The sequence below is a fragment of the Callithrix jacchus genome, chromosome 1, assembly GCF_049354715.1.
Source record: "Callithrix jacchus isolate 240 chromosome 1, calJac240_pri, whole genome shotgun sequence".
NCBI classification, from domain to species: domain Eukaryota; kingdom Metazoa; phylum Chordata; class Mammalia; order Primates; family Cebidae; genus Callithrix; species Callithrix jacchus.
The window spans coordinates 181,250,129-181,276,645 of NC_133502.1; the positions used below are offsets into that span (position 1 = coordinate 181,250,129).

Below are 26,517 nucleotides of genomic sequence, written 5' to 3' on the forward strand. Positions count from 1 at the left end.
AGAAAAAGATCTAGCTATGTTAATAGAGATCCTTTACAGATGCAAAATATTCCCCCACAAAGAACAGCTTTGCTGGGCCATTTCAAAATACGGCAAAGAAACATGTTTTGGTGTAAAATATTTTGACTTTCCTCTTTGTCATATAATGTTAGGCCAGAGTCAGGTTGCAAAATAAGTCACGATATATAGGGTTCAATGAAACCAATCTGATGAGAATTCATGGTTTGTAGGGCATGACTCTCCAGACCCGTTGGGAATCTGGACAAGATTAAAAAAAAAAAAAAAAAAATCAGAGGTTAGTCCGCACTCGGTCGAGGAAACTGGCTTACAGAAGTTAAGCCTTAACCTGGGACTCGCGCCGGAGGATCAAGTCCTACTTTCCACGGCAAACAGTCTGCAATTCCTTCCTATACTTTTCTAGGCGCAGACCCAGCTCCCCGCCCCTCCACACCGCTCCACTCCCTCACTCTAGGCGCATCCCAGCGGGTAGTGTTCCGGTTAGAGACACGTGTTTCGGCGCAACTCCTTCTGAAGCTGCCGAAGAGTCTGACTTTCTCCCACTTAACTCCGTAAAGTACTCGAAAGCCAACCCCGAGTCACAGCTGCATCCCGGCGCGCCGAGAGCCGGACCGCGGGTGGGGACCGAGCTGAAACCAGGTCAGAACTCACCCGACTCGCCTGGGCTGGGAGGCGTCTGGAGAACGTCCTGGGGTTGTCCAAGAGCGAACCGTCGGCGGCTGCCATGACCTGCGTGGAGTACGCGTGCAGTGGCGCACCGGGTGTGCAGACGGCCGGGGCCAGGACCCAACGTGGGACGCGCGAGGACCCCGCGCGACTGCCCCGCCGAGTCCTGCGCCGCAGCCTCTTCCGGGTCCGGAACGGCTCCAATTGTACCGACCCACCCCGAAGGGAGCCAGAAACGGCGGCAGCGGGCGGATAGGGGCGAGCCGGGGGCCCAGGCCCCCGCCGGTGGTAACCCCGCTCTGCGTACCTCGCGGCCTGGCAAAATTACATTCGGCCGAGAGTTCTCGCTAGGGAAGTTCTCTGAATGCCTCCGAGAAAAAAGGGCCGGTTCCATCTCACTGAAGAATTCCCCCTTTGCCGCCGCGTGCGTTTCCTCAGCACCTTAGGAACTAAAGCCTAACTCGTGCGAATTGTGGCTTGAGCTCAATCCCTGGGCAAGAGAAAGGGGATCCTCGGGGTTCCCGGCTCGCGGCCCTTTTCTGGACAGGCAGCTCCTTGGACACCTGGCTGGGCCGCGTTGCCTGGCAACGGTGGGGTCCTTCTTGGCTCCGCGGCGCTTGGGGCCTGAGGGTAGAAAACCGCCGCGAAGGGCGCTGGGGGTGGGGGTGGTGGCGTTGGTGCGGGAGGTGGCCGCGTGACGGCTACGCGGGCTTGGAGCGCCTGGGCGTCCGACCTCTGCACCTGAGAGAAGATGGACACGGCCGACCAAACCCTAGTGGGGCCCGCGGACGATGGGCCTGCGCCGCCCGAAGAGGAGGAGGGAGAGGGGGGCAGCGAGGCGGGCAGCGAGGCAGGCGGGAAGGAGCCGGGAGCGGACGCGGCCCCGGGGCCCAGCGCTGCATTCCGCCTCATGGTGACTCGGCGGGAGCCGGCCGTGAAGCTGCAGTATGCGGTAAGCGGTCTGGAACCGCTGGCTTGGTCCGAGGACCACCGCGTGTCGGTGTCCACGGCCCGCAGCATCGCTGTGCTGGAGCTTATCTGCGACGTGCACAACCCGGGTCAGGACCTGGTTATCCACCGCACCTCGGTGCCTGCCCCTCTCAATAGCTGTCTCCTCAAAGTAAGTCATCCCCCGCCAGCCCTGTGGGGTCTCCCTCTGTACCCCTCGCCGCCGCTTCATCTGTCCCAGGGGAATCCCGTTCCACACTCGGTCGGGGGATTTCCCTTTTCCCATCCAGCGCTGGGGATTAAGCAGCTAGGGTTGCCACAGCTTTCAAAAAAAAAAAAAAAAGAAAAGCTCTGCAGCTGTTTGCACCGTTTCCCCAGGTCACCCGCCGCCCCAAACACAGGTACACACCCAGGAGGGCTTCCCGGAGTTGGGTCCCGCCAACCTCCTTCGCCCGCACACGGAGGGGGTTACTCGGTGGTGCTTTCTGAGACTCCACCCCCTGTGGATCCAACACCGGACCTGCCTTGGTCGTCGCTCCTATTGTCTGGGGCCGACTTTCTGAGGTTCTTGGCTGGCTTTGTTTACTGTGTGTGCCCTCCTCTCGCGCCTCTTTCACTTCAGAGAAGAAAAACTGGTCCTATTCATTGTCTTAACTGTTTCAGTGACTTTATTATGAATGGTTCTCGCCTCTCACCTTGGGCAGACGGGTAAATACTGGATCTCCGGGTTTGTACTCTAGTTTTTCTTGACTAGCTAAACATCTTTGCGATGTAGAATGAAAATAAAGACTCGAAACAACTGCATTTCTTAAACTTCAAGCGCAAGGTCAAGTAGTAAGCCATAGCGTTCCTTATAGTTCCTTTTAGCGTTCCTTTAGTTGCTTAGAGATGTAAAAACTTTTCCATATATCGTTGATAGAGGTGTACGCTTATATGTCATCTATCAAAGTGTACATACAGTCATTAGATATTTGAATACTACTATGCTTGGCGCTGCCCCATGTTCTGGAAATAAAGCAGTGTACAAAACAGAGCCCCTGCCCTCATGAAGCTTACATTCTTTGGCAAGTCAAAAACAAATGATAAAGTACTGTCAGGTAGTGATAAGCACTGTAAAGATTTGTATCCATATACAGAGAACATGTTTATGTGTTCGTAACTCTTATTCAGGACAGCCATTTAAAATATGAGTCACTAGCTGTAGGTAGGGTGCACATAACCCTTATCATTTTTTAGCATACTTAATTCAAGTTTAAAACAGGTTGATGTTGTTAGATAGTTAGCTTGTATGACTAAGCTTTGTCTGAGATCTTTTTGAAGGAGATATGACCACATTTGTTCAAGTGTAAACACACCAGATAGATGCATCTCTATGAAATTGAGAAACATACATGGAGCTAGGCAGAAGAAAGGTGATGTAAAAGGTGTATTTTCCGCTGAAATGGAACTTAACTGTTTCCAAGGATGTTTATACGCACATCAACTCAGGGAAAGTATGTGTGTCAGTATGGTAGAGATCGAATACTGTAGCGGAGAGAATGTAAAGAAAGGAGGGAATAGTGAGAGGAGGGACTTTTATGGTGCAGGTCATCTGGTGGTGAATCTGGAGCAGTCCTAAAGAGGTTGTGTTTGGCTTGTAAGGGGAAGGGAGGAGAGGGCATTCATCCCATGTGCATACGTGTTTAAATCATGACCATAATTTACTATTGTTTGTGTAATGATGGATCAGTACATGAGCTCAAGTAGCTCTTCCAGAGAGTCAGAAAGTAACATGAGGCCAGTTTATGAACTTGGAAGGTCGGTATGAGGAAGTTGACTTCAATCTAGGAAGCCCTTAAGATGCTGTTATGGTTTTCATTAGCATAGCATGACCTGTTATGGTTCAGGAACATGAATCTGGCTGGATAGAGTCACGAAGATGATTGATGGGATCAGTGTAAAATAGAAGTTAAGAGATTGGGCTTTGGCACAAGGTAGGCCAATTTTTAAAAGGGAGATAATGAAACCTTGTTTAGGCTTTTTAGAAGATTAAATATACACAATCACTGGGCACAGTTCTTGGCACACTGTAAATGCTCAAGGTGAAAGTATTATGCAGTTATACAGGCATGAAGGAGTAGGAGTCTGAGTTAATGTTGTGGTTGTGCACAGGAAGATATCCCTAGTATTCTGATAAAATTTTGACTGTCATTTTTCCTCACTTGACATTTACCACAACATCTAACTAGTAACAGGAAATCCTTATATAGCCCTCTTACAGTTGACAAATGACTTCCAGGAAATTAATTCGTGACATTTTCCCCTTCTGTACTATGGGTTTTTAAAATATATGCACATCACATAAACCATCAATCATTTAGCAGTCTTATTAGACTTTGATTGCGAAGTGAATGAATGCTGAGTTGTTTCTGCAGTTCTACAAGAGTCCTCTGTGGAATAAAACTCTGGTATGGCGCTTTGATGACTCCACTCATTGACAGTTTGTGGATTTCAGTCTTTTCGGTGCTGTGCAGCGTGCATTCCAGCTGACCTAAACAGTGGACAGTCTGCAGCGCAGATCTGTTTTAGTGTAGCATTGCTAGAAAGCTAGGTACTAAACACCTTTGGAGCCTTTGCTCTATGATTCTGTTATTTAGATTATGAATTTGCAGGAAAATCTGCAGTTATATAATAGTTCAGGCATTAACAGCTGTTTTATAAGATTGTATGATGTAAAGGTGACCAGTATAAACTGAAAGCAATGAAATAGTGATTTCAGAATATCAAAATTGTTTTTCACATTGGACTATTAATTTAGTAGAGAGTCACTTGTGTATAGTTCCAAATTCTGATAATATTTATGTACCGAATTGTATTGTGCATCAATTGTTAGGAGCCTTAGAAAGTATTAACTTATCTTCTACAATAATAACTGTTGCCTGTCTTTCGATTCTATTACCTGTCCTTAAGAATCTTACTGTCTGGCTGGGCGCGGTGGCTCACGCCTATAATCCCAGCACTTTGGGAGGCTGAGGCAGGTGGATCATGAGGTCAAGAGATCGAGACCAGCCTGGTCAACGAGGTGAAACCCCGTCTCTACTAAAAATACAAAAATTAGCTGGGCATGGTGGTGCGCGCCTGTAGTCCCAACTACTCGGGAGGCTGAGGCAGGAGAATTGCTTGAACCCAGGAGGCTGAGGTTGCAGTGAGCCGAGATCCTGCCATTGCACTCCAGTCTGGGTAACAACAGCGAAACTCTATCTCAAAAAAAAAAAAAAAGAATCTTACTGTCTAGGGCCTGGCGCGGCAGCTCACACTTGTAATCCCAGCACTTTGGGAGACTGAGTCAGGCGGATCACCCAAGGTGGGGAGTTCGAGGCCAGCCTGACCAACGTGGAGAAACCCCGTCTCTACTAAATATACAAAATTAGCGGGGCGTGGTGGTGCATGTCTGTAATCTCAGCTACTCAGGAGGTGAAGGCAGGAGAATTTCTTGATTCTCTGGGAGGTGGAGATTGTGGTGAGCTGAGATCGTGCCATTGCATTCCAGCCTAGGCAAGGAGAGCGAAACTTCATCTCAAAAAACAAACAAACAAACAAACAAACAAAAAACGGCTTACTAAAAGCTTCAAGTGAATTTTTGTCAGGTGCTTACAAAGTGCCTGGTGGTTAGTATTAAAAAGTAATGGTGAAAACTCCAATTACTTTTGCACCAACCTAATAGTATTAGTGGTCAACTGGAAACTGGATGGTGTACAATTAAATGATTGGCTGTGGGCAGGCCCCTGGGAGCTGGACTGTAAGTATACTCCTTGGGCATCTGAATATTTGATTTGCTAACAGTTTTGTGATAGGGAGAGTTGGAGGGAGGTGCAGTAGTCTAATTGAAACTAATATGTCAGAAATTGCTGCACAAAACCCTAAGGCTTTTTCCTACCAGTCAAGATCTGCGCTGCTGTCCATCCTGTCAAGAATTCTTCCTGCAGTGAGTAGGACCATGGTTGCTTGAGCTTCCTTTATTTCATCCTGTGCCGCTGCTTTGGGTTTCCAGTCCTGTGAGTTTACTTCTACAGTAGCTTTTATTTGTAGCAAATTTAACCTATTCTAAGGAGTATTGCTTAGTTCACAGTATTAAAGAATTTGATGAACAATTTTATTATATCTACCCTCCATTTGATAGACAACTTTACGTCTGCCTTGCATTTTTGCATACTTTTATTAGCATTAAAAATCTTATTTACTTAAGACTGAGTGCTGTGGCTCACACCTGTAATCCCAGCACTTTGGAAGGCCAAGGCAGGAGGATCACCTGAGCCCAGGATTAAAGACCAGTGTGGGCAACATAGGGAGACCCCATCACTACAAAAAACTTAAAAATTAGACAGGCTTGGTGTGGTGGACCTATGGTCCCAACTACTCAGGAGGTTGAGGTGAAAGGGTCGCTTGACCCTGGGAGGTTGAGGCTGCAGTGAGCTGTAGTCACGCCAACTGCATTCCAGCCTGACTGACAGAGAGAGACTCTCAAAAAAAATGTTTTAACTTCATCCTCAGAGTTTATTAATAATTATCATAGCTAACTTTATTCAGCACTTATGCTTTAATATATTGACGTAACCTTCCTAACTTTATGGGATATATATTAATCTTATTTATAAATGAGGAAATTCAGGTCAGAAGGTTTAAGCAATTTGCTCACAGTCACAGAGCTGGTTTATGGTAGAGCCAACATTTGAACCCAGGTAGTCTGGCATCAGCACAGATTTTCTGTTTTTCTGTGCTTCATTATGTTATCTTACAAATTTTATCTACCTTTAGAAAGCACTGGGCTTTGATTAGCACTGTTTCATTTCCAAGCCAGTCACCTACACCTCGTTTAATTGGAATTTTCAGTCTGTGATTCTCCCGCAAGTTTCATACTGTATCCAAGAGATTACCTTAAAATGCCTTCCTACAATCAAGATACACTGCCTAAAACATCATTAAAGGGTAATAACTGCCCCCCTTCAAAGGCTCTGGTGTTTAAAAAGGAAAAAAAGTTTGGCTTCCTGTGGCTCAGTAGGTCTCTATAGCAGTTCCCTGGCCAAGGGGTTTAGTGTCCTCCTGTCACTTTTCAAGGGAGAATGATGTATAATATATGGTATTTCCAAAGCTCGTTTGGCCATAGAACTGTTTTTCAAGGGACAGTTTAAGGGCGTAGTGTACTGTGAAATACTCTGTAGGAAAAGTTCTCTAATTTATGTCGTGGACAATTTTCTGTTAACATTTCATTTTATTTGCTTATTGTGTCATCTAACAATTTTAGAAAAGAGAGTAAGAACGGATTATTCCAGTTATCCTTTGCTAGTTTCTAATCATCACTCCTGTCTGCACAAACTATTCATTTGTTAATACATTGAGGGATTTTATTTGTTAGGCTTAATTAATGGTCTCTAATTTTTGTTATTTATTTACCATTTGGGTGATTTTTTTTTTTTTTTTTTTTTCTGGGACAGAGCCTGACTTCATTGCCCAGACTGGAATGCAGTGGCCTAATCTCAGCTTACTGCAACCTCTGCCTCAGCCTCCTGAGTAGCTGGAGCTACAGGTGCCTGCCACCATGCCTGACTAATTTTTGTATTTTTAATAGAGATGGAGCCTCACTATGTTGCCCATGCTGGTCTCGAACTCCTGGTCTCCAGTCATCCACCCACCTCTGCCTCCCAAAGTGCTGGGATTACAGGCATGAGCCACCGCGCCCAGCCTTGAGGGATAGTTTTAAATTATTTGTTGCACTCTGATTTTCTAACAGAGCTCCAGTTGTCCATACTTCATCTAGGATGTAGTCAGTGGTTCTGATTTAACATCTTCCAAATGCTTTTGTGTTGTGGAGGGTGATTCCTCTAGGCTTGAAAACTTAAACTCAGTTAAAGTGCCTTTTATTATATCCGTGTATGTCTTGGCCTGGAATTTTCTTTTAATCGCGTTCTGCTCTTTCCAGTTTAAAGATCAGCCTCTTTGAAAAAGGAGACTGACATTAAGGAAGAATTGAAGGATTATTTTTCTTTTGTTTATTTCTCTAAAGACAGTGGATCAAGTCCTTTCTTCTTCCTGCTTCCAACATAACAAAACATCTTTTGGCTAGTCTCTGCTCTTTTTTTTTTTGGCTTTAGCCTTCCTTTTTGTGATGCTGAACCACTTTCTCCTGGTCGTTTCTCTCTTCATCTTCGGTGTCCCTTTAAAATCTTTTTAAAGAGCTCACAGCTGGGCACGGTGGCTCACACCTGTAATCCCAACACTTTGGGAGGCCAAGGCAGGTGGATCACTTGAGGTAATTAGCTGGGTGTGGTGGTGCACGCTTGTAATTCCAGCTACTTGGGAGGCTGAGGCAGGAGAATCACTTGAACCCTGGAGGTAGGTGTTGCAGTGAGCTGAGATCGTGCTGCTGCACTCCAGCCTGGATGACAAAGCCAGACTCCATCTTGAAAAAAAAAAAGAACTCACTGTCATACAGCTAGGCGCACTGTCCGATACATGTTGCAAAGTTGGAGGAGGAAGAGATGAATGAAAGCTTGGATTACCTCAAAAGGCCTGAAAGAGAGAATTAGATCTGATAGGAGAGATGGGATTTACATAGGAGGAAGAACCAGGAAAGGGAGCCAGGGAAAGCTGAGATGGGAATGGCAACTAGAATAGTCTCATCAGAGTGAACATTATTCTGTAGAAACAGTAAACAGAGCAGCTAGAGTTGGCTCTCACCATTGTTTGTGAATGAAATTTCAGATAAAGGACCTAAAGCTGTCATTTGTATCGCAAAGAAATTGTAAAAATCTAAATATTAAATTGTATCAAAGATATAAATATTTTCATAAATTTGTGACACCTTTTTTGTTTTGTGACTAGCTCAGCTAAATGCTCTGTTGAATCCTAAGTACATTTATCTTGCATATATTAATTCTAAGAAGAATATGGGAATCAGGCTATGAATAATGATATTTATTCTGACTTTAAAAAAAAAATTGCCGTCTCCTTGAGTAAGCACTCATCTGATAGTTTTTATATCTCTTATTTTCAGGTTGGCTCAAAAACAGAAGTCGCTGAATGCAAGGAGAAGTTCGCCGCCTCCAAGGACCCCACGGTCAGTCAGACTTTCATGTTGGATAGGGTGTTCAACCCTGAGGGGAAGGCTTTACCACCAATGAGAGGCTTCAAGTACACCAGCTGGTCTCCCATGGGTTGTGATGCTAATGGCAGGTGCCTCTTGGCAGCACTGACCATGGACAATCGCCTGACCATCCAGGCGAATCTCAACAGACTGCAGTGGGTCCAGCTGGTTGACCTGACTGAGATCTACGGAGAACGTCTTTATGAGACCAGTTACAGGCTCTCTAAAAGTGAGGCCCCAGAAGGAAATCTTGGGGATTTTTCTGAGTTTCAGAGGAGACACAGCATGCAGACCCCAGTCAGAATGGAGTGGTCAGGCATCTGTACCACTCAGCAGGTCAAGCATAACAACGAATGCCGGGACGTTGGCAGTGTGCTCCTGGCCGTCCTCTTTGAAAATGGTAACATCGCCGTGTGGCAGTTTCAGCTGCCATTTGTAGGAAAAGAATCCATCTCTTCATGCAACACAATTGAGTCAGGAATCACCTCTCCCAGTGTATTGTTTTGGTGGGAATATGAGCACAACAATCGAAAAATGAGTGGCCTTATTGTGGGGAGTGCTTTTGGACCTGTAAAAATTCTTCCTGTCAATCTCAAAGCAGTCAAAGGCTATTTCACGTTAAGGCAGCCTGTTATCTTGTGGAAAGAAATGGACCAGTTGCCTGTGCACAGCATCAAATGTGTGCCACTTTATCACCCTTACCAGAAGTGTAGTTGTAGCTTAGTAGTAGCTGCAAGAGGCTCCTATGTATTTTGGTGTCTTCTTCTGATCTCCAAAGCAGGGCTGAATGTTCACAATTCCCACGTGACAGGTCTTCACTCACTCCCTATTGTCTCCATGACTGCAGACAAACAGAATGGAACGGTCTATACTTGCTCGAGTGACGGAAAAGTGAGACAGCTGATTCCCATTTTCACAGATGTTGCATTAAAGTTTGAACATCAGTTGATTAAACTCTCAGATGTGTTTGGCTCAGTGAGGACTCACGGGATAGCAGTGAGCCCCTGTGGTGCGTACCTGGCCATCATTACCACTGAGGGCATGGTCAACGGCCTCCACCCCGTTAACAAAAACTATCAGGTCCAGTTTGTTACTCTCAAAACCTTCGAAGAGGCAGCTGCTCAGCTCCTGGAATCATCTGTTCAAAACCTTTTTAAGCAGGTAGATTTAATAGACCTAGTACGCTGGAAGATTTTAAAAGATAAACATATCCCTCAATTTTTACAAGAAGCTTTGGAAAAAAAGATTGAAAGCAGTGGAGTCACCTACTTTTGGCGTTTTAAACTTTTCCTCCTGAGGATTTTATATCAGTCAATGCAGAAAACCCCTTCAGAAGCCTTGTGGAAACCCACCCAGGAGGACTCAAAAATCTTACTAGTGGATTCACCTGGAATGGGCAATCCTGAAGATGAACAGCAGGAAGAAGGCACTTCTTCCAAACAGGTGGTGAAGCAAGGCTTGCAGGAGAGGATCAAGGAAGGAGATGGAGAGGAGCCCCTGGATGACTCACTCGCCCAGACTGGAGATGCTGGAGGCCGTGAGCCAATGGAAGAGAAACTCCTGGAAATCCAAGGGAAAATTGAAGCCGTGGAGATGCACTTGACCAGGGAACACATGAAGCGAGTCTTAGGAGAGGTGTATCTGCACACCTGGATCACAGAAAACACTAGCATCCCCACCCGAGGACTCTGTAACTTTTTAATGTCTGATGAAGAGTATGATGACAGAACAGCACGGGTATGTATTTATTAACAAAAACTCTGAAATTGAGGAAAGTCTGCTTTCTTCATGAGAAAGAAATGACCTAAATTGAGTTCCTGAAGCTCACTTTTACTTTGAGATTTTTTAGGTAATTGATTTACATGAGGTGCAGGGGAACAAATAGGAAATGTGGATTAATGCAGAGGATGTATTCATAGCATACAAAGAATATTTTGATTCTTCTTCATACTGGCCTTGATAGATAGGCCAAATTTGCAGGATGAGCTTTCCAGACTGGATTAGCTCAAAATGGCTGCATTTAGCTTGAGTAGTAAATGATGGGCAATCATGGCAGTACTAATATAGTGCCCATGCTCCTGCCCTTCCTCTTTTACAAAAGTTTTGTAGGGAAGGGGTGTAATGACATGTTTTCCATTTGATAGGACTTAAGGATATCTTCAGATTTAGTCAAGAAAGGCATGTAAAGTAAACGTATTATCACTCATGTCTCATTTTTACAAAACCGGGGCACAATCTTTATTTTGGTAGCAGAACAATCTTAAACAGTGTTATCCAAAATGTATTCTAAAGAATTTACATTGCTTAACGAAACACTAGGGTTCCCAGTGCATATTATCATTCTAAGCGTTCTGAGAATTCCTACAGAAAAGAAACACACCTTTGTGTAGCTTAGTTACTCAGACTTGCTGAGCAGAGCATCTTTTTTGCACTAACAGCTGCTAAAATCCTGAAGAATTTGCGTTCCAAGAAATATACTATATTCTGAAATATTCAAAACCACAAATATCTGTGCTCCCTTTTGCTTCAAAGATTGATACTTATTGACTAAAGTCTTATTTAAAATATTAACCAAAGGCAGTATCTTTGTTTTTAATGTCAAGCCATTCAGAATCCTTGTTATATTTTCTTGTTGGAAAGAATATGTGTTTGTGTACACACATTCACTTTTGAAATGATTGCTCATAGAATGTTTGCAGTGATCTTGAGTATTAAGATGCACTGTTCATGTAATTGCATTTTCTTCTTTTAAAAGTTAACTTTTGGGGCCAGGCACATTAGCTCACGCTTGTAGTCCCAGCACTTTGGGAGGTTGAGGTGGGCGGATCACCTGAGGTCAGGAGTTTGAGACCAGCCTAGCCAACATAGTGAAACCCTGCCTCTACTAAAAATGCAAAAAATTAGCCAGGCGTGGTGGTGGGCACCTGTAATCACAGCTACTCAGGAGGCTGAGGCAGGAGAATCATTTGAACCTGGGAGGTGAAGGTTGCAGTGACCCGAGATTGCACATTGCATTCCAGCCTGGGTGACAAGAGCGAAACAGTCTCAAAAAAAGTTTTAAACATTGTTTCATTGTGTTCCATATTGTCTGGAATAGAGTATTCTGGTTATCACAGTGCTATGGGACCTAGTTAGGTTTATTATAAGAGTCAGTGAAAAATTAGCAAAAACATTTTAGAAAAAATTAGAGGTTGAGTTTGTAATGATTTAGAATAATTGTCCAGATACCGAGTAAGCCTGGGAAGCTCCATTTAGCATGGTCATGTGGTTTCAACAGAGCCAGTTTAAAAACCAGAAGATTGCACCCCTCCCCATCTGTAGCAACTGAGTTTTTATTGAAGATCATGCATTTCATGTCTTAAAAATCCAATTATATGCATAAAATGAAGACTTTTTAAACCTAGGATATTGATTTATTAGTAATTATAAATTATTTGGGAGATTGTCAGCTTAGTATGCTGGTATGGTTAAACCATGACTTTTTAATCTTTTTTCGTTATTACTCCCCGCCAGAGCATTTTTAGACACTTTTTCCAAATTGCCTCTGCCTATGAAGTTTTAATACAACAGATATGTATATATATATCTATATCTATATATATATCTGTTTATGTTATATCTGTGTTCTTTATACAGAAAAAGAGTATAAAAAAGAACTCTCTGCCTCCAAGAACTAATATTTGTTCCCTTGGAAGGACTGCCACTGCTCTTGAGAATGTGTGAGTCAGAATAACATAGTTGAGCTTACCAAGATCAAGGCTGCTGAGAACAAATGGCAGTCCTTCCTTATGTAAAATTTATGTACATCTGGGCTGGGCACAGTGGTCACACCTGTAACCCCAGCACTTTGGGAGGGCAGGGTGTGAGGATCACTTGAGCCTGGGAGTTTGAGGCCAGCCTAAGCAACATAGTGAGACCCTGTCTCTACAAAAAAAAAAATAAATAAATAAATACATACATACATACATACATACATACTGGTGTGGTGGCACAGGCCTTTAGTCCTAGTTACTTGGGAGGCTGAGTGGGGAACCATGTTCACACTGCTGCACTCTAGCTGGGGCAATACTGAGACCCGTCTTAAAAAAAAAATTGAGGTGTGTTTATATGGGAGGAATTCTGAGTAGTTTTTGTCACTGTATCATTATCAGGATGTTTGGCCTGTCTAGAAAAGCAAAGTGAGTGTGGCAATCCTACCCATGTGTTAGAATTCGTAGGACGGAAAAAGCAAAAAGGCAAAAAATTAATGGGATTTAAATTTGTAGAGTATATACAGAAGTGGTAAGATAGCAGCTGGCTCACCAACTTTTGAGCTAGTAAGATACCCTTTGAAACTTAATTAATTTTAATTAATCCAAAATCTTTTGGATTCATCCATAAGAGGTTAAGCAGAAATGGATTCAAAATTGGAAGGATGCTATCACTAGTAAAAGAAGACAATCCTTGAGGGTTGTGTATCCTAGCCTCCAAATTACATATCCAGTGAAGTTTAAAAAAAGTGGGGAATGGGGTGGCTAGGTGTGGGTAACACCTGTAATCCTAGCACTTTGAGGGGCTGACACGGGCGAATCACCTGAGGTCAGGAGTTCGAGACCAGCCTGGCCAACATGGCAAAACTCCACCTCTACTAAAATATAAAAATTAGCCAGGCATGGTGGCACATGCCTATAATCCCAGCTACTCGGGAGGTTGAGGCAGGAGAATCGCTTGAACCTGGGAGTCAGAGGTTGCAGTGAGCCGAGATCATGCCACTGCACTCCAGCCTGGGTGACAGAGAGAGACACTTTCCCCTGCCAAAAAAAGAATTAGATTCAAGTGTTTTTCAGGCTTTTATTTTTAAGCAGTATTATCTTTTTTTTTTTTTCTTGAGATGGAGCCTTACTCTGTTACCCAGGCTGATGTGCAGTGGCACAGTTTCAGCTCACTGCAACCTCCACTCCTGTGCTCAGGCGGATCCTCTTGCCTCAGCCTCCCAAGTAGCTGGGATTACAGGTGTGTGTCACTACACCTGGTTAATTTTTGTATTTTTAGTAGAGATGGGGTTTCACCGTGTTGGGCAGCTGCTCTCGAACTTCTTACCTCAAGTGATCTACCTGCCTTGGCCTCCCAAGGTGCAGAGATTACAGGCATGAGCCACTGTGTCCAGCCAAGGATATAATCTTTTTTTTTTTTTTAAGATGGAGTCTTGCTCCCATCACACAGGCTGGAGTGCAGTGGCATGATTTTGGCTCACTGCAACCTCCGTCTCCCAGGTTCATATGATTCTCCTTCCTCAGCCTCCCAAGTAGTTGGGATTACAGGCGTGCACCACCATGCCCGGCTAATTTTTGTATTTTTAGTAGAGTCAGGGTTTCTCCATGTTGGCCAGACTGGTCTCAAACTCCTGACCTCAGGTGATCCACCCACCTCAGCCTCCCAAAGTACTAGGATTATAGGCATGAGCCACCATGCCTGGCCAAGGGTGTAATGTTAACAAAGCAGAGAAAACAAAACTGAAGCGGAGACAAGGCCTGGAGCCTGTGCTGTCACCTCTCTCCAGCTTCTTGCTCCTGTCTAGCCATGCCTCTGCAGTGGGGTCGGCAGATCTCAGATTGAAGGCTATTGGACTGTGTTGGCCATGGGTCTTTGGGCCATCAGAAGGAAAAATTATTTTTTAATCCTGATGATCTTTTTACGTTCTAAGCCTTTCTTTTAAAATAGACATTTGTACAGTTCTACAAAGAGTAGTATTCCACATAATGTTTTGCCTGTAGAGATTACGCTTTTTCTTCTTAAAGTCAAAACATTATAAATAATAGCTAAATACTTTGTCTTCTAACAGAACTCTGAACTCCTTGTTTCAGAAGCAGCTAAAACAAGGCAAGTAAGATTTTGGTTTTCAGAACAGTTTTCTCCTTAGTGGTTACAGTTTACCCTGTTTTCACAGAGTCCCAGGATGAATTTATTTTATTCAGCTAGTTGACACAGGGTGAAACTCTAGTTCTGTTGTTTTTCACAGTATAATCAGCCTGCATGGAAATACAAATCTCCTGTCTTTTGTAAAATACTGTTCTTTTCTTTTTGTTTTTTAATTTTTCCCTTGTGTTTGTAGGCTTTTTCTTCAGGAAATCCTGCACTTAGCACTAAACTTTGCTGACCACTTTGTCTTACTAGGTGCTGATTGGACATATCTCAAAGAAGATGAACAAACAAACCTTCCCTGAGCACTGTAGTTTGTGTAAAGAAATCTTGCCATTCACAGATCGCAAACAGGCAGTCTGTTCCAATGGCCACATTTGGCTCCGGTAAGACATTTTAAAAGTCCTACCTCTGCTCGTTTTTCAGTCTTGTGTAGCACAAACTACTGTAAAGCATTTATGCCAGTTATCTGTTGCCCTTGCCAATGTGGTTGGTATTACACAACCACATTGCTGCTATTACAAAGCCTGATGTGGATTTTTAAATCAGTATCACTGAAGCAAGTTGGCCCTTGAAGACAGTTTTTACTGCTTAGTGTATAGGAGTTTGCTTCCTTTGTTTGTTCAGTTTCATAATGAAAGATGTCTGCTTCCTCTCCCTAGTCTCATTCCAAGATGTAACCTTGGTGTATCCTCATGTTACTGGACCTGTGGGCTGCATTTGACACAATTACTCCCTCCTTGCAGCACTTTCATTACCTGCCTTCCTGGACACAGTACTCCCTGGTTTTCTTCCTGTCCCTGACTCTTCATTCTCAATTGTCTTTGCTGATGGCTACCTCACCTGTCCATCTTTCTGCCCATTATTCTTCTCTTGGCACTTTCCTTGGGTGGTTACTTATCATCTGCACACTGGTGATTTAAACACAGAGCTTTTACCGGTATCTCTCCCACTAAGTCTGGGCTTATATATCTCACTGCTGCTCAGTACCTCTGTTTGGATGTTTAATAGGCATTTGAAATTGGAATCCAACCTTTCGTTACTACCTCTGCCTCTCTGTCCCTGGTCAAAACACCATCATCTCTTGCCCTGATTATTATATCTGTAGTTACTTTCCATCTGGTCTTCCCACTTCCATCCTTGCCCCTCCCGTCTCTTCTCATTATAGTCGTGATAGTGATCGTGTCAAAATGTTGTCACTGGCCACCTGTTTCTCATGAGTAAAACTAAATCCCTCTTAGTGACCCACAAGACTCTACACAGCCTGGCACCCCTTCTTCCCTTTGTCCTCCCACTGACCTCATCTGCTATATTTCTCCATCTCGTTCACTTCACTACAGGCAGACTGGCTTCATTTCTCAGGTACATGAGACACCCACTCACCTCAGGACATGTACACTGGCCGACTCCTCTACCTAGGATGCTCTTCCAGCAGATGTCCACATGGCTTCCTCCAACGTCCCTTTATCAGTTAGGCCTTCCTGGCCACCATACCTAAAATTGTAGCACCCCACTGACATACCTTCCATTCCCAGTATTTTACATCCTTCTTCCTTTATTTTCCTCCTCAACAATGATCACTATTTAATATATTTTTTTTCCTTGTCCTTTCTCTAGAATAGAAAGCTTTATGAGGACAGGAACTTTTGTCTTGTATTCACAGCTATTTCTAGAACAATGCCTAGTACATGGTAGGCACTAAATTTAAAATTTTTTTATTTGTATTTTTTTTGAGAGTGGGTCTTGCTGTGTCACCCAGGCTGGTGTGCAATGGCGCAATCTTGGCTCACTGCAACCTTTGCCTCCCAGGTTCAAGCGATTCTCCTACCTCAGCCTCCCTGGTAGCTGGAACTACAGGCATGCACCGCCACACCTGGCTAATTTTTTTTCTTTTTGTATTTTTGGTAGAGATGGGGTTTTACCATGTTGCCCAGGCTGGTTTTGAACTCCTGGTCTCAAGTAATCCACCTGCCTTGGCCTCCCAAAGTGCTGGAACTACAGGCATGAGCCACCATGCCCAGCCACATTTTTAACCAGATTGTGCTACACATACCATATTAGTACCTCCCCAGTTCTCTTATCAAAAATGTATGGACTTTCTTTTACATCAGTACAAAGATATCATTCTTAATGACTAGAGGTTTCCATTGTATGGATGTTACATAATTTACTCCCTTATTGATAATTTGGATTTTTTTCCAATTTGTATTGAATTCCTATACTTTTCTTGAGATGGGGAAATGAGGTATCACTATGTTGCCCATGGTAGACTCCTGGGCTCCAGTGATCCTCCTGCCTCAGCCTCCTGAGTAGCTAGGACTACAGGCATGTACCACCACGCCTCCTGGCTTCTACACTTTTTCTAATTTGACTGTTCAGACTTTTTAAGAGAGAAGAATAGAAAACAAGCTTGTGATATATTTTAGGTTAGTAATAAAAATAAAAATATTGAGCACTATTAATATACCAGGCACAGTCTAAGCTGTACACGTGTATTAAGTTACTGTATGATGGTGGTGGTGAAAATAACTTAGTAGGGTCCCTGGCATGTGCCATTGCACCTGGCTTTCTGTTAGTTAAGATTGGGTATAACCGCTGTCTTTAAGACTCTTGACAGTACTTTGGGGAAAACCCTGAGGAATATGCAAACATGGGGTCTAGGTTTGGCCAGCTTTGGGACACTACATCCTTATTCTTGAGTTTTGCTGTAAACCGGCAGGAGCTCTCTAATTCTCAGAAGTTTGTATGTTGACACCTTGTGTTGTGTTGTAGCTTTCTATTAGGGAAACTACAATCATACAGAAAAGGAAAGAGAAGAATATAATAAATCCCTGTGTGCCTGTCACTTAACTTCAAAAATTATCAACTCATGACCTTTGGTGCAAAAAAATTAATGATGCCGAAAAAGGACACTAACAAATGTTCCCAGGTTCAATTCCATCCAAAGATGATTCATCGAGCCTCTGCCAAGGCCAGGCAAATAAGGATACGTAGAATGTATTTTCAGAACAGCCGTGCATGGGGAGTGTCACATGACTTTTGTTTTTACAGATGAGGAAATTGGGGCCTGGGAAGTTAAATAATTTGCCCAAGTTACAGTGGTGGTTTGTGGCATAGCTCAGAATCTGACATTCTGGCTCCAGAAGCCACATGTGTAAGCACTAACATTAATGTCTTCCAGATAGGTTCTTTCAGGAAATTGTCTTCTTTTTTACTGACCAAAGTTAGTGCCGAAATACCTCAGTATGGTTTCTATAGGTGAGAAGCAGTGCTTGCTGTTGCTCAGATGTAATCTTTCTTCCTAGATACCCAAGTCTTACTCAAGGTAGACCTGCTTGGAGTCCCTTCCCCTCCTTTGTATTTTCTGCTCCTTAGTTGCTTACCTGAAAGGTTACCTTTTGGGAAAACTTCCCTGCAACCCAGATGTACTCTTTCCCATCGCATTGCATCCCATCTATCCTTACTTGCCGCTGGTAGATGCTCAAAGAATAATCCTTAGATGGAATTGAACCTGTGAACATTAATTTTGCCTTTGATATTCTTCAGGGTTTTCCTTAATGTACTGTCAGAGTCTTAAAGACAGTAGTTATACCCAGTCTTAACTAACAGAAAGCTGGGCACAGTGGCACATGCCTGTAATCCCAGCTGCTTGGGAGACTTAGGCAGGAGGATCACTTGAGCCCAGGAGTTCAAGGCCAGGCTGGGCAACATAGCGAGACCCTGTCTCAAAATAACAGCAATAACAAAAAACCTAAAAAGAATAATTTTCAATATAATACATGATCAGTTTTTAAAAAACATCAGGAATTCAAAGTGCAGTCAGGTATGAACAGACTAAATTATTTTCTGATGCTCAAATAGGAAAAACAGCTACAGTCTACCTGGATTAGAATCTTTGTGTCTACTTGTGAAGCATGAGGTATAGGTTTGGCCAGCTTTGGTGCACAGGGGGATACATTGTTGCCATGAATCTATGAGTATCATGCTTTCACTTGGTTAATGTGTGGTTTTATGACACCTCTCTGTGGTAGAGAAACACCAGTTTCCGAGTGTTAGAGCAAACTCTCTCCCATGCCAATACAATCTGTTTTCTTTCAGGTGCTTCTTAACCTACCAGTCCTGCCAGAGTTTGATATATAGAAGGTGTTTGCTCCATGACAGCATTGCCCGGCATCCAGCTCCAGAAGGTGAATGCTTTCCCTTACTTGGGAGGGTGCGTGGCTGGATGGAGCATGCTGGCAGAGGGCCAGCGCCCCAGAGTAACAGTTCAAGTCACACTTTACACTTCTTGGTGTTGTGCTGTCAGGGATGGGGGCTGGGGAGCAGGCTCCTGTTGCTCTTTACAGTGTTACTGTGAAACCACAGCTAACTAAAACATGGCCATTGGAATGTCATATTGAAGTGTATATTCCTTTAGTGTGTGACTTAAGTGAGTCTGCAGTTGCTATTCTGTCAATGCAAGCAAATTATTCATTCCAAAAAATGTCAGAGCTTGTTTTAGTAGATGACATAGATTATATTTGAATGTAAACTCTGTAAATGATACTGTATACACAGATAACACTGTTGAACCAGTAATAGGATATTCACTTGGAGCCATTCTAGTAGCCATGATGAGTTTTTGCCTAGTTGATGTATATTCTCTTTTCTGATAGCTCTGATGTCATCTGTTTCTGAGATAACTATCTGGAAATAAGACTGTAGGGTGGGCAAGGAATTAGTGATTTAATAATGATGTGAATGTCAAATTTTGTCCTGACGTTAATATCACACTCTAACCAAGTGACACAACTAGATACAGAATATACAATTGTATACATACTTTTGGGGGAATATTCTGGTTTCAGCTGAAACAAACAGCATTCTGTATAAAACTACATCCTTATTCTTGAGTTTGACTCTAAACTGACAGGAGCTCTCTAATTCTCAGAAGTTTGTATGTTGATACCTTGTGTTGTGTTGTAGCTTTCTATTAGGGAAACTAAAATCATACAGAAAAGGAAAGAGAAGAATATAATAAATCCCTGTGTGCCCGTCACTTAACTTAAAAAATTATCAACCCATGACCTTTTCTGTTTCATATGTAGTTCCCTCACCCACCTCCCTTCTCTTGATGGATTATTTTGAAACACATTCTTGGGAACTTTTAAATTCTTAACTGCAATTGATAATTGATATGCTGCCTAGGCAGGAAATCTGGAGAAGATTGAAACTTTCAAAGTAACGCCCATCAACTTTGAGTCTAGCCATGTATAGCTTTTAGGAACAATGAGAAGCTACTGAATCTAAGAAGAGCATTGGAGCAGAGCTTTTCACAGGTGAAAGAGGAGGAGGATTTGAGCAATGTTGCCACATTTTAATTTCTCAAGGGCATAGATAGCATTTTTTAAAAATTCCTATTACTGTTACTTTATGAGAGAATATTTTAACATTAACAGCATATGAAGAACACATTCTCGGAATATAGTCCTTTTTTTAAATTGAATAAATTCGGCTTTATGAAGTATTCATTACCCTTACTTTTCTGTTTCATCACACTTAACTTTGAGAACCACAAGTTTAGTCTACTTTCATTTGGAATGTTGAAAACCCAAGCCCAAAGCAGTGAAGTGCTTTGTCCAGGGATGCGTAGCTGGTTCATTGCAGAGTCTGGACCAGAATACCCATCTCTCAACACTACAGCCCAGCGTCATCCCTTCTGACTGCCTTTTCTGAAGCTCATGGTAGATACCACTTGTCTTCCTTTTGCAGATCCCGACTGGATTAAGAGGTTACTGCAAAGCCCCTGCCCTTTCTGTGACTCTCCTGTCTTCTAAATAATCAGTGACAGAAAGATGGAAGGACATAATGAATTCTGCCATAGAAAACTTCAGCCTGAAGAAAAGGATGTGCTGGAGGAAGCCTGACCCTCATGAGTGGAGAGAAGCCCTTGGTGACTGTGAAGAGGCCCCTGAAGCTGAAGCTCATTTCTGAAAGGCACTCTCATCTCCAGGGACTCAAGGATGTCCTTTGAAATGGCTGAACTCAGAGAGTTGGAGTCGTTTTGAGATGAGCATTAGCCCCGGCTTTGTGACCAATGAGGAACACTTACTTTTAAATATCTTGACGGACATAATTTGAACACAACGTCCCGTCATTTCTAGGAACAGAATGGTCTCTTCTAGAGAGTTTGGATAAGGACCTTGCTGGGTTGAGTTAGGTTTTAATCCTTGCTTTGGTCTGGAACTGCTGACTGGCTCCAGAACTTAATTGCTTGCTCCATGGCATCTGATGTACCAACAGAGATTAAAAGTATATAAAGCAATGCATGGGCAGGTGTTTTGTTCTCAGAAAATAGCTGCCGATATGCATCCCTCCATTCTTGTTTTTCATGATAAGAAAAACATTTTTTTGAAACACTATATTCTTAGTTGAAGCCAAGACTAAAGTTTACTGTGTCAAATGATCTGGTGACTATTATGATTAATAATTGTGACTTATTTTTCATTCTCTCCTGTGTCATCAGGTTTCCTGACCCAACTCCTTAACCTGCATAAAGATGTCAAATACTGGAGTTCACCCACGTCACAGCCCTGCTTCAGACTTAACTGTGGTAGCCTAGATGAGGTGTTTGTACACAGAGGAAAAACATACCTTCCTCTTTTAGTAATAATTACAACTTTTAGTATTTTCAATGTTGACATTTCCAGATGTTTCATTTAGTGTCCAGGGGTCTATCTAGAGACTTCTAGAGAGGGACAGCTCAGAAGTGAGACCCTTGAGCTCTGGTGCTGTGTAAGCTATACAATTCAGCTGAACAGAGCCTGGGAATTTCTTTCCTCTACACAGTTCCTTGATATTTGGAATCCAGGTTCTGCCCCCACCTCACCCCCACCCCCAGTGGTCTGTTAAGATGTCCCAGACATCAGTTTGATTGATCATGCAATCAAAACCTAAAAGGGGTTCTGTAATTAGCGTTCTTGGATTCTGAAACGTCCAGCGGGGGTTGGTGCTAATCAACAGGACTGTAGTGTACACATCTTGAAATGGTACGTTTTCCTGGAAAGTTGGGTAGGACATGTAAAATATGAGATTCTTTTTTCTTGTAATCCTTTTGGTCTTTAATGTAATTTCCTGCTTTTATTTTGTATCCTTAGTGAAAGACATTTTGTCCACACTTTAGAAATAACATTGAGGCCAGGCACCTGTAATCCCAGCACTTTGGGAAGCTGAGGCAGACAGGTCACTTGAGGCCGGGAGTTCAAGACCAGGCTGGGCAATGTGGCGAAAATACTAAAAATACAAGTTAGCCTGGCATGTTGGTGCATGCTTGTAATCCCAGCTACTCAGGAGCTGAGGCAGGAGAATCACTTGAACCCAGGAGGCAGAGCCGCAGTCAGCCGAGATGGTATCACTGCACTACAACCTGGGCGAGACTGGAGATTCTGCCTCAAAAAAAAAAAAAAAAAACGCCGACACGTGGATAACACTGTAACGGCAACCTCCCCTCCAACCCGGCATTGATTAGTGGAGACAAAGCCCTTGGAGGCACTTCCAAACAGTCTGCTCTGAAATGTCTTCTGTTTCTATTCAAATTGCTGTTTTGTCTCCTCTGTTTAATCATGTATTTGCTATTATCTTCTGCTTATTTTTCTCCTTTTGGTAGTAATTTCAAGAAGAGTGTTTATTCACTATGGATTTTCAAAAAAGAAACTAAGCAGCGTTGAAATCATGAGTAAAAATTCAGAACATTGTATGAAGTCATTTGTGTCTGCAGTTTTTTTCACTTTACAATAAATAAGAGTAAAAATTGAGATCATGTCAAAAAATTATTGCAGTTTTAATCATTATGGCATAGTTTCACTCCCGCCCCAATTAGAATCAGTAGGGAATTGTTCTTCCTGGGGAGTTTTGGGCTGCTGCCATTTAAAACAGGTTAAGTTTTTATTTAAAACAGTTGTGCGTTTTTGAGAAAATGTAACTAGTGGGAGTAACTAGAGAGGATTTCCCAAATTGTTTTTTTATGTTTCTAAGGGAGTAAACATGGCAACAGTTTTTCTAGAATGTGAACTCTCACTGCAGGGACTTGACCCAGTGGCATTGTTAAGACCATAAAATCTAGCCACACCTGCCTCTGCCAAGTTTCCACACACCCAGTTGGAAGGCCTTTCCCTGCCCTTGTGCCTGTCCCTCACCCGAGGAAGTTAAGCTACAGAGCTAGGGAAACATTTCAAGTTAATGGCACCCTTACAAATAGTGCTTCTGAATTTCTCTGAGGCTCAGCATACCTGATGGTAGTGTGTTGCTTCAGGGCAACCTTGGGGAAATGAGAATGGAACCAGAGGTTTTCTAATTGCATCTTGTAGTTAAAATTTATATCCTCTATAAAAGTTGCTTGATCTTTGTGGTAGATTTCAAGTTGATTTCAGCTGTGACCCTAGTAACCATTTCAGGAACTACAGAAAGTGAAAGTGCTATTGCTGCACTGCATTTAAAGTACAGGAGCAAGGATTCTATACAATTAGACCCTTTAAGCTACAACATTGTTGCATTTTGAAAGTCTGATATGTACATATGTATCACATTGTCTCTGCCTGGGGTTAATTTGTGCCTATTATTCTAGATAAGAAATTGATAGCTTGTTATGCTTGATATTCTTTCTGAAATCCTTGTGTGTCCACCAGGCAGACTTCAAGCAATCTCTACCTACTATTATATCTGCCAAAACTACCAATTATTTTTCAGTGTCAGAAGTTATTAGAACCACTGGCAAAGCTCATGGTTGAATGTGACATTTTTCTGCTTTTCCCTCTAAGTTTTCGAATGTGAACGTTGAAGTATGCAGGTTGGACCTATTAGCAAGTTTAACACGTTAATTAGGTTAAAAGAATGTTAAAGGGCAATAATTAAATAGTTCAGTTATTTTGTAATTATAATGGTATCAAATAAGATGCAAAAGATGTTGATTGGTGCTTGTTAAGACAATGACAAAACTGGTTTTGTGAGCATCAGTTCCCTGCAGCAGTTACACTGCCTGAGTTTGGTGAATTGCTGCAATTCCTGGAATGGAATCAGGAATTAGTGTCACTGATTGATTGGCACAGGATCTGTCCATCCTTTCTGCTCCTGACCGACCTCTCTTGCCTTGCCTTTCCCCAGATGCCCTCTTGGTTTCCCTTCCTTCAGTTCTCTCTGCTTCAGGACACAGAGCTAAGAGATTACATGTTGGAAAGAAGAAAAATGGATTAATGATGTTTCTAAAAGCTAAATTGTGTAGTGAGTCTCACTTCCTAGAAGAAGCTATTAGTATTTCTTTCTAAAGGTAATAGTATTAATTGTATCTGGGTTTCTTCAAAACTTAACGATAATTTCCTTGTTAGGGTGCTCAGTAGCTCTTAGTTTCACTTTGGGCTGAGGGATGTGAAAGTTTAGCTCCTTCCCACCACCTGTTTCCCCTCACTCCTACCCACAGCCAATATTCTTCATAAGCAAAAATTATGATTAAGCTAAGCTGAATGTGTTATATTCAAAGTAAGTACAGACAGCAAATAGGCAGACAAATACAGGAATGTCTACAATTAGCCCACCACAGTCTCTTTATACTCTTATGTGTATGATGTATCTTTATACTCTTTCACTGCTATTCTGTGTGTTGGAGTTTAGCATTTCAGTGAGACTAGGGAGAGTCTCAAGAATGGAACCTTTGCCCTCAAGGCTGGGGCATTCCAAATGCCTCTAAAGGATCTAACAATGAATTGTTTTTATTTTCGCCATTAACGCAAGTATCAACTGGCAGCCTCAAACAGCTTTAGACTATGTGTGAAGTCTCCGAGTTATGCTTAGAACTGCTCTTTCTAGAAGATAAAAGAAGTTTTTGGAGATCTGCTTCATGTCTGCTAACATGGTATTGCCATTCAACCTGATACACAGCATGTGAAATGCAACCGTCTTTAATGGGAATTAAGCCCAACTTCAAGAATACACAGACTTGCTTCTAGTTAAAGTAGTATAGAATCATCATTCTGATGAAGCAGTGGGGTTTCTCCGAAGGTTGTAAACTCATTTCCATGGCACAGATAGAAATCATTTTCAGGGCTTGTTAGCCAGTCCATGTCTCGTTGATAGGATGCACCTGCCATCTGCATAGATGGTTTCTTTTAAGATGGTGCCATTTTTGAAAACATGCTGTGGAAATAAATTTAACAGAGGAATAGTTATTTGTAAATCTGTCCTAGAAAGAGGTTAATTCTTTTGGTATATGAATATTTCCTCCAACCCCTTTAACTAATTAGGTGGTTCCGCTTATTGCATTTTCTGAGTTATAACTATACTCTAGGGCCAAGACCTAGAGTAAAACCTGGGTCCTAATCAGTGGGTTGTTTAGATCACTGTTATACGATTGATTTGTCAGCATTCTTTCTGGGCTTGAGAAGAGTTGACAAAGGTGAAAGATTATACTCTCATGTTGAAATGATGAAGGTATAGCCTAAGTGAAATACTGAAATGGGCTGGGTAGAATTAAACTTTAGAATTCTAAATCATGCTTATTTTTAAAGTAAAAAGTTGCCTCACTATCATGAAATCCTGTTACTTTAATAAAAAAATCCTGTAAAATGGTCAAATTGGACAATGTAAGAGATAATGATGGCTTTGAGGCATTTCATACTTTGGCTAACAGACTGGCAAGGCTTAGGGTTCTCTCCACTAATGGAAAATTAAATGCAAAATGTCCTAAGAATTACGTTGTTTTCAAGACTTTGACCCAGATTCGTACTTTGATGTATGAAAGTGAATATAAAACTTGTTTATACAGAAATAAGACTATGTAGAAAAATAAGTCTGTGTTGTGTATAGTGATACATGTTTTATGTTTACCCAATGTCTGTACTAAGTTTTGTGCTTGGTTTTGAATTATATGTGTGTTTACATATGACTTTTTTTTTTTTTAATAAAAAGAACAGTCATCTAAAAACTTAAAGTTTTGGAAAGGAGATGCTTTTTCAGTTCTTACCATCTGATTAGGTGGTATGTTTTATAGACTTTTGGTGTTTAAAGAAAAAAAGTTTAATAACAACACATTTTGCTTGGAATACTCCCCAATCCAGAAAAACTGGTGACTTCTCTCCATTGTATATATGTGCATGGCGTTCATTATTAGATTGTAAGCTCCTCAAGGGCAGGAACTGTTTTGTCTTTGTGGTTCCTGCAGCACCTAATGTAAAGTGCCTTGCACAGGGTAGGTGCTCATGACGTGTAGAATGAGTGAGTAACGTCCTGCCTCATCAGGATGAAATGTGGTTCACTTCCACTGTGTTCAACGACAAAGCCAACACCACCAGAAGAGGGCAGAGCTCTTTCTCGGGTTTGAACTGGCTTCTTTTGGGGGTTGAACCAGACCATTCCACATCCTTAGCACGACTTAACCTTCTTTTCCTGAAGATTTCATCAGTGTCCTGCGTTTTTTATCTAATATTAGAGCTGAGGTTCCTAGGAAAAGTTTGAAGTGGGGAAGATTATGGAGAAAATAAAGTGGAAATTTGGGGAGGGTGGTTTGTCAGTATACGGCCCTGTGGGGTAATCATAGTTTAGTTCTTACTTGTTAAAAGCTTAACAGAACCTCTGTTTCTACCAAGTCGCTGGTTGGCCATTTCTCCAATGGATGAACTACCACTGGTTTTAGCTGTTTCTCATTTTGGATTCCCCTCAATTGCTTACATGATTCTAGTACTTAGAGTCTAATAAAGTTGCTGTGAATATCTAGTGCTGTACATAATGGCAGTTTTGTAAATGCGAAATAACCTTGAATATGTTGTGATTTGTATACAGAGCCATTAGTACTGTTATTTTGGACACTTTTTTATTCAAAATAAATAACACAATTATTTGTA

At 42.2% G+C, this 26,517-nt stretch overlaps 2 protein-coding genes across 15 annotated transcripts in view; one reads left to right on the forward strand and one right to left on the reverse strand.

Annotated features, from left to right (window-relative positions):
• The window catches only part of DDX31 (DEAD-box helicase 31), a 76,941-nt gene extending 76,123 nt beyond the window's left edge, over positions 1-818 (reverse strand). For all 12 annotated transcript variants that reach the window (XR_013519805.1, XR_013519808.1, XR_013519806.1 and 9 more), the window contains exon 1: positions 670-818. Coding sequence is in view for 3 of the 12 variants with exons in the window: in XM_002806535.6 (XP_002806581.4) it covers positions 670-744 (75 nt within the window). In the remaining 9 variants the exon portion in view is untranslated. The remainder of the gene's footprint in view (positions 1-669) is intronic.
• GTF3C4 (general transcription factor IIIC subunit 4) lies at positions 509-26,517 on the forward strand. Of its 3 annotated transcripts, none has more exons than XM_035261283.3 (5): positions 509-657; positions 8,663-10,489; positions 14,906-15,036; positions 18,749-18,837; positions 20,402-26,517. In XM_035261283.3, exons 2-5 carry the CDS (start codon positions 8,741-8,743, stop codon positions 20,464-20,466), a joined length of 2,034 nt encoding a protein of 677 aa, XP_035117174.1. In that variant the 5' UTR covers positions 509-657; positions 8,663-8,740; the 3' UTR covers positions 20,467-26,517. The 3 variants fall into 3 exon arrangements, with proteins under 3 accessions (XP_035117174.1, XP_002743466.1, XP_035117166.1); XM_002743420.6 differs by lacking the exon at positions 509-657 and adding an exon at positions 1,346-1,804; XM_035261275.3 differs by lacking the exons at positions 509-657; positions 14,906-15,036; positions 18,749-18,837; positions 20,402-26,517 and adding exons at positions 1,346-1,804; positions 14,574-14,719.

What these genes read in the sequence shown, in the direction of transcription:
- GTF3C4 (XM_002743420.6), top strand. Translation starts at nt 1,436, where the DNA reads ATGGACACGGCCGACCAAACCCTAGTGGGGCCCGCGGACGATGGGCCT. An exon ending in TCAATAGCTGTCTCCTCAAA is followed by an intron (nt 1,805 to 8,662) that starts GTAAGTCATCCC and finishes TCTTATTTTCAG; the next exon opens with GTTGGCTCAAAAACAGAAGT. An exon ending in CCGGCATCCAGCTCCAGAAG is followed by an intron (nt 18,838 to 20,401) that starts GTGAATGCTTTC and finishes TTCCTTTTGCAG; the next exon opens with ATCCCGACTGGATTAAGAGG.